Source organism: Odontomachus brunneus, unplaced genomic scaffold (genome assembly GCF_010583005.1).
Source record: "Odontomachus brunneus isolate Ranch 3 - 2012 unplaced genomic scaffold, Obru_v1 Obru_scaffold_054, whole genome shotgun sequence".
In the NCBI taxonomy this organism is placed as follows: Eukaryota; Metazoa; Arthropoda; class Insecta; order Hymenoptera; family Formicidae; genus Odontomachus; species Odontomachus brunneus.
The window spans coordinates 1,132,964-1,140,760 of NW_022639504.1; the positions used below are offsets into that span (position 1 = coordinate 1,132,964).

The 7,797-nt window shown below is 38.1% G+C and overlaps 3 protein-coding genes across 11 annotated transcripts in view; 2 read left to right on the top strand and 1 right to left on the bottom strand.

Annotated features, from left to right (window-relative positions):
- The window catches only part of LOC116845649 (3-phosphoinositide-dependent protein kinase 1), a 429,458-nt gene that overhangs the window by 158,214 nt on the left and 263,447 nt on the right, over positions 1-7,797 (bottom strand). The window lies entirely within an intron of this gene.
- LOC116845656 overlaps positions 1-7,797 on the top strand; it is a 180,662-nt gene that overhangs the window by 115,102 nt on the left and 57,763 nt on the right. The gene's annotated exons all lie outside the window — the stretch shown is intronic.
- LOC116845647 (focadhesin-like) lies at positions 3,078-7,777 on the top strand. Of its 3 annotated transcripts, none has more exons than XM_032818598.1 (9): positions 3,078-3,283; positions 3,455-3,570; positions 3,670-3,732; positions 3,805-3,956; positions 4,063-4,254; positions 4,451-4,890; positions 4,999-5,895; positions 6,004-7,306; positions 7,407-7,777. In XM_032818598.1, the coding sequence occupies exons 2-9, from the start codon at positions 3,517-3,519 to the stop codon at positions 7,756-7,758; spliced, it is 3,453 nt and encodes a 1,150-aa protein (XP_032674489.1). In that variant the 5' UTR covers positions 3,078-3,283; positions 3,455-3,516; the 3' UTR covers positions 7,759-7,777. The 3 variants fall into 3 exon arrangements, with proteins under 3 accessions (XP_032674489.1, XP_032674486.1, XP_032674487.1); XM_032818596.1 differs by having other exon boundaries at positions 3,170-3,291; XM_032818595.1 differs by having other exon boundaries at positions 3,079-3,570.

The following is a 7,797-nucleotide window of genomic DNA, read 5'->3' on the forward strand; positions in this document are numbered from 1 at the left end:
CTGACCATCGCGAGGGGTTAAACGCAACGACGGGACGACGAAGTGGAACTCGCGAAGTTCGACTGGTGACCGCGAAGCTTCACTCACCGTCATTTTGTTCATCGTCAAAATGCGATCGGGAGCGTATAAATCGGAATGTCGGTCTCTCGAAGTTTCTTGAAGTGGAATCTCACTCAAAACGTAAGTGAAAAGTGACGGCATTTTCACTAAAGGCGGTAGTGAGAATACCGCCACTCGCAAAAGTGAATAAGGCTTCAAGCTTAAAGTAGATTCTGACTTCATATGAGTGAATGTTTCAATCGATTAGAGTGGATATATTTCTGCGACGGAGTGTGGAGTGTAACTGCAATAGCTGTATGTGACAGTAGCTTGCAAAACGATTTAGACACAATGAAGTTGAGAGTTCAATAAACTGTCAAAATTGAGAGCCATTATCTATTATGGATTTGTCTAGCAATTATATTATTAATTAATATTATTATTATTTATTATTACTCATTATTCTTAATGGCGTCATTAATTATATTGTTATTGCGTAAGTTTATCAATAATGACTGTCAATTTTGAAAGTTTGATAAGTTTTGAAAGCTTCCAATTTCCTTGTGTCTAAATAGTTTTGCAACCCACTGTACATCAGATTCTCATATTCTCGAACGAAAATATTCACTCGATGATTCAGAGAATTCATTCTACATGAGTGGAAAGTCACTCAGATGGCGATCACTCTGCTTTTCGACTAAAACTTCATTCCAAGAAATGCCGATATTTACGACAACTGTCCGAAAGAAAACATTCGCGAGAATTTCTCGCCTAAGGGCGCGCCGTCGCGGTGCCCGGAAGGTACCGCGATCTCTTGCGCAACATTGCGCAACGCTCGCTGGTAATTGTCGCAACGGCGGCGGCGGCGACGGCGGTTTGACGCTTGATGCAATCACCGCTTATAGGCAAATCGACGTTTCCACGAAAATCATTCCGACCACTTGGCGCGAATGTCAATATGTGCGCAAAGTGGCGCTTTGCATCGCAATTCACGGACCACGCGATGGAAACGACGACTGTTATCTTGCTCGTAAGTTTATTATCAGGATACTTCTGTAATAACTCGGTAATTATAATGTTTTACGTGCGATTTTGTGGCCGCGAGATATCGTTGTATATGATGGAGGAAACTGGGTCATGTTGGCCACGTGTCTCGCGCATGTATTCATTATGAGAGAAACAGTGGAGAGAACGAATCACAAAATGTTCCTCTCAGAGTACAAGAGAAATACACAGACTATTAATAGCCTTGACACGACATGCAACCGGGCTCTTAGAATCGCCTGATTGTACGCATTATTGATTTATTATTTATCGATTCCAAGAAGAACGATGTGTTAAAGTGGCGATAAAATATCATTGTGTGATAGCCTTATTAATTTTATATTGTTAATGTTCGCGCGAAAACAAATATGTACTATTATGGAAAATACTACCACGGAGAGAATTCCATAGTAAAAATTATTACAAAATATATGGATATTTTGCAGTAACTTGTTATTTTTTTATTTCATATACTATTTATATTTCAAGAACTAAAATAAATGGTACCGTGTTTCTTAGCAAGACAGACTATTTTTGCATTACTGGAAAAATAGTCTGTTTGTCTTGCTAAAAAACACGGTACCATTTTTAATAGCACATTTTAGTTCTTGAAATATAAATAGTATATGAAATAAAAAAATAACAAGTTACTGCAAAATATCCATATATTTTATCCATATATATATATATATATATATATATATATATATATATATATATATATATATATATATATATAAAAAAAATATATATATATATATATTCTCGTCTCCTTTTTTTTAGAATGATAAAAATAGTGAGTCGTTACGCTTTATATATTATACATTTCGAATATATGAATATACGAGTAAAACATAACGTACGGAAGCAGATACAGAAGAAAAAAAACATGCAGGCATCTTGTCGTTAAATTGTAAGATATTGTGTTCAAACTCCAGAATGTACTCTGATCCCCTCTTCCTCAGACTACTACATATTAAATATATTGTGCACTATGCTCCAACTTGTCCATACAAATAAATATATTGAAAAATCTCAAAAACGCCTGCCTTTATTATTTTCCCGCAATTCGAACGCCTATCGTTTGTTCTTTACGCGAAGAAAGATTTATATCACAAAAATTCTGGAGTTTAATAAATATTGAACATTATAAAAATTTCGATTAATTAAAATTTCGTATCAAACCTCTCCGGCAGCATTTTCATATTCGGCATTCGGTGAAAATGAACTGACGGTGAAAATGACTGAATAAAAATAAAATATAATACGATAATAATAAAAATGAATTGACGATAATAAAAATAAATACTATTTCTTCTCCAGTGTAGAAATTATAAACTTAGGATAAGAATAGACCGAGCCAAAACGCAAGACCGGAAGATTATGAAGAAAGAAACAGAAAACGAAAGACGTATTTCTCTCTTGCTCTTATCGCGTGAATTAGAAAGAGATATGGCTTCCGTCTTCCGTCTCTTTCTATCTCTTTCTATCTAATTTTCACTTGTTAAAATTTTGGACACGCTCCATCTGTTCCTATTATGTCTGTGGTAAAAATCAAGAGTATATATGTACGTAGAATACTTCTTTTATTAAAAGAAATCTTAAACATCTTGGAAGCATCCAGAATTCGTTATTTCGCGAAACATTAATAAGACACACAGAATATCAAAACTATATAGGAATGCAATGTACTGTAAAACTTTCGAAATAAAACGGTTATCTGACTCAGTTTCAGCTTGTTTTACTAAATCTTTCGTAATATTAAAATTTCTTACCTCGAGAGCGCGTAAAAAAATCGAGTATTCATGTTTGGCGCTACTTTATAAGGAGAATGCGGAGGAGCTTTATTTTCGTATTTGTGATGCTGAAAATTGACGATTGTACCTGCACAAACTATTTGGCCGATTTTCTAATACTACTGTGATTAAAATGCGACATACTCTTACCATTATTCAGCGATGTAGTTATCAGGCCGAGGATGAAAAGTAAGAGCTCACGTTCGATAGAACCCGCCAAGTTCGCCATGTTTGGAAAAAGGATGCGTCATATGAAGTACAGGTGCATCATGGTGTAGCTATAAAGTACAGATTTATCTGCTCCTTGCGCCGTACTGTTTTCTCTCTAGGTTATGTTTGGTGGTATTCGCAATGCGATACGCCGCAAGCGCGTCTTCAATGCTGACAAAAGAAACGACTATTTAGTAAACACGTTAGAAATTTGTTAATCGTTTAAAAGCCTTTAGAAAATAATACAAGACTTAATAGTATTTGTGTTTGTTCAGTTACAAAGCTGTTTTTCTACTAAACACATTCAATGTTTACTAACACACACCAGTATTCTATATCTTATGATTATTCATCCATTTTTGCAGGAAATTTTACAAACAATTTCCATCAAATTTATGAACAGAGCTTATAAAAGATAATTTAAATTATGGATGAGATCGAATATAAATTAAAATCACAAGATCCTACTTTAATATCACATGTAAGTAGTTTTATAAAAATCGACAATACATTTCATAGTAGCTAAAAATTATTAGTAAATTATTAATTATTAATGTTATTTAATTGTTTCTCTTTACAGGCGATATCCAAGCTTGTTCAGATAATCATAGAAAAGTCAAAGCTAGAAAAGGATATTGCAAAAGTAAATTGATTTTTGCCTCTTCTGACAAATAGGATGCTTATTTCATTGGTTTTTATATACTGCTTTTTGTAGATATCAGAATTTCAAATACTCACTTTAAAGTGCAAGAGTGATGACTCTGTAGTCAGTACATCAGCCTGTCAAGCATTGATTATATTTGTTGAAGCTGGATTATACACTTCTAAGTCTGCGATAGCAACTTTCTTAAGTGTGTGTTCTTCAACGTATGTACATATGTATTAAATGAAATAATTATAAATAATATACATTTCTGCAAATACCTTTCGACAAATTTTATGTTGTTTGATTTTATGTTGTTTGATTTTACAGCAATTATGAATCAATCACTGTAGCTGTGAGTGAGCTGTTAATGTTGGACTACAAGATGCACAATCAGCCCAGTGAATATAATCTTGAAGCATCTACTCAGCATCCATTTATTACAATCTTGAATCAGGAAAAGTATAGTTGGAGAGCAGTGCTGATTCAAATGAAGCAAATAATGCATCATAATGATAACGAGTATATGTCATCACTGATATAATATACATATATTGCAAAATAATACACATAGAGAATCTCATAAATTATCATTATGAAAAACTTAAGAATAGATAGATAAAGAAATGTATAATCTATTTTGTTGACTTTTTTACTTAAATTACAAAAATTAACTTTCTGATAATTAAAGTTAAATTTTTACCTGTTTGGATTTCAGACTCGTGGAGCTCTTGCGGCCTGTATTCCTGTATATACTATGCAATCCTTCTACAGATTTGGACGACGGCTTTAAACAACAAGCATGGCAACTTGTGATCGAAACTAGTGACGCTTCCAATTTAAAAGTAGAGATTTTACTCTGGCTGTGCGTTAATCAAACACACATTTGTATCGATATGAATTGTAGAGTGCTCGAGCTTGCAGAGAGATCATTGCTAAAGAAAGATATCAAATATTGTACAGCACTGGTGCCTCTGATCACGTCTTTGACGATCAATTTCTTGGAGTATGGTTATCATCCGGCGCAAAATTTGTCTATGATACTTGATTTAATCGAGCAGTGTTGTGACGACTATATTGGAGACATCATGATTATTTTAATGGCAGAAATTATTTTAATATGTCCAGCCACTTATTTGTCGAAAGTTTTTAATATATGTGAGTATATATACCGTACGATATGCATAAATAATGTGATAAAATTCTGCGTTTTCCTATGTAAAAATTGCATAAAATTCTGTGGGACTTAATTTCGTATAATCGTAGGTAGAGTTATCATGGACAAGATGCCGTGCAACGTTATATTACTACACGCTCTAGCTGCAGCCTTGCTAAAATGGCTAGCTTATCCGTCAATGTTGTGCCAAGACTTGTTACCGGTGGCGAAGGAATTGATAAACAGGATTTTGCAACAGAAAGACACTGATAGTTATCACGTCGGCGACAACACTGTTCCGAACGAGTTGCTCCTTACGCTCAGCCACAGCAACAACCATATTCGAATCTACACAGAACTCGTCCGCAATCTATACTCTCTGGAGAGTGATGTCGAGTCTTGGTTGGAGAATTTCGCGCTCGCACCGGTCGATCTCGGTTACATGTGCAAATTGATCCTATGCGGGATCTTCTTGCACAGCAGCGAGTTCCGCGTCGTGCAGAAATCCTGCCAGATTCTTGTGAAAATGGTCCATGAAATCAACTCCTTCGCATCGCACATGCTGTCCTTACTGCTGCACAAACTGACGAAAACCAACGACAGCGTTACGTCCAAATATCTGCTGCTGTCTCTCCCGGAATTTGTCGTGTACAAAGAGAACTTGCGGATCGTCATTCACACATTGAACTCGCTATTGAGCAGCGATAAGTCCCTGCAATACTTCGCGGTTCAGCTGTATGTAATGACATTGAAAAAGGAACCACGTTGCCAACGTTTTGTGTCCGACGCGTTGATAGATCTAGCCAAGGAGAGTGGCCACAGCTGGCACTCGGATGTAGCATGCGCCCGGGCGATAAAGTACGTCTGCGAGAGCCGGCCTGAACTCTGCACGGACTTCGTGCCGCTGCTGTCTCAGATCTTGAATCGCTGCTACGACTTGAACGGTGGCGCGGCCAGTGCGCTCGCGCTCGACAGCATCTCGTTATTGTGCGAGGCTGCTATAATAGGTACTTGAGAACTCTTATTTTCATATGTTATCATATGTATCACACTTCTTTATAAATCACCAAAGTTCTTCTCTCGTAATTAACATAGACCACGATTTCGTTTCACAGGTGTTTGTTCAACGTGGAAGTTGTTGGCACCGAAAATGCGTAAGGAGAAGCGCACGGTAATCTTGGAAAGTCTCTGCGGCCTCTTTACGGACGTTCCTTCCTTCCCATTCAAGTCAGACGACGACTACGAGAGCTTCTTCGTCGATGTGGTGCCGCTTCTATGGAGCTACGTGGTCGGCCGGGACATGAGGGTCGCAGAGTCGGCGCTCAAGGCGTTGAAGTCCTACTCCTTCGCGCGAATTCCCTTAAACGCTTTGCCGCTGGAGTTTCGGTCGAATGTCACGTTACCTCGCGTGTACTATGAGAAAGCGGCTAGTAAAGACGTCAATCCCGAGGACATAGTGCAATACGTGCCAGGCGCGTGCTGGATACAGATGTTGAAGAACATAAACAGAAGCATCCTGACGATGGCCGGGGATCTCCTGATCTCCTATATCGAGGAAGAATTGGGCACTTACAAGTCGCAGATATACAATTGGCCGCAAGGAGAACCATGTAATTTTAAATACTTGCCGGAGAGAAGTGTGATCAGGGCAGTCGGCGAGCATTTAAGACGAAGCAATCCGTCGGACCCGAGTGAGCAGAGGATTGTTGTGGAATGTATGCGTATATTCACTCACAAGTACACGAAACCATTGCCGAATGTGCAGTGGGAATTTCTAAGTAAAGCCATGCAGATCTCGGAGGTAGCCAAAGAGTACGGTTTATCTATTGCGAGCCGTCATTCGTACATTTCGTCGTCGGCAAAACTTCTGGTGGAGAATTGCCTATCGAAGTACAGGTCGCCGAATTTCAAGTCTACGTCGGACGTGGGCATGTTGTTATTGAATGAAAAACATTTGGTGTTTTACACGAATCTGCACGAGCTGTGCCAAGCCTTCCCGCCGAACGACTTGAAGCACTTCCTCGAGGCTTCTCTCGATTGCGTAGTCGAGAAAATATCACTCAACGACGAGAAAGCGGTCGCTTCGTTTGATCGTATCATGTCTTCTTACGCGACGGTTTTGAATAGCGACGCGACACACTTAGGCAATCGCACGCTACTGTATACCATACTGAAGAACATCTTCCAAAACATCGATTTAACATCGAACCATTTCCACAAATATTTCACAACCGTGATGGAATTGTCGGTCGAAGAAGTAGAACGAGTGACATCGCCTAATATCTGGTGGGAAGGAACGCCAGAAAAGCTGAGGAACGCTATAGTTGTTAGGGTCGAATTGGCCTCGAGGAAATTTAGCGAGATGCCTCTCTCTTTGTTGAATGAACCTATCGACGTGGTTGCGTCCAGTTCTACAGAGTAAGTGTTGTGAGGTAGTAAGAAGTAGTTACTACTAACTCTTGATGCTCGCTTCAGTTTTTCAGTAAAAATGAACATTATTCTTTTTACTTTCCCGTAGGATGCAGAAATACTTATTGGAAGGTATGCAGAAGGTGCTGGCCGAATTGAGATCGGAAAAGTACTGCGTGGATTGGATCGTGGAATTTATGAGTCGTATCAACACGCTCATGTTGGAGTCGCCCGACGAAAAAGACAAGATCGCTTTTTATTGTGACATTTTATTCATCTCTGTTATCTGCTTGTCCGGTATGGACTGTCTTCTGTCGAAGAAAGAATTACTAAGTGCTTCGCAAGATTTCAGGATACGATTGTTTCCGCAAGCGATCTTGATGCTCGTTAACAAACAAATTTGGAAATCCACAACTCGTCAGGTATTCATCTTATTTACTTTACGTCTTTTGTTCAACTAAAAATATCTTATATATATATATATATTTTTTTTTTTTTTT

Bases quoted from the DNA above. Each gene is read 5' to 3' on its own strand.
- LOC116845647 (XM_032818598.1), top strand. From the start codon at position 3,517: ATGGATGAGATCGAATATAAATTAAAATCACAAGATCCTACTTTAATA. The intron at 3,957-4,062 runs GTATGTACATAT...TTGATTTTACAG, and splicing joins TTAAGTGTGTGTTCTTCAAC to CAATTATGAATCAATCACTG. The intron at 4,891-4,998 runs GTGAGTATATAT...GTATAATCGTAG, and splicing joins GTCGAAAGTTTTTAATATAT to GTAGAGTTATCATGGACAAG.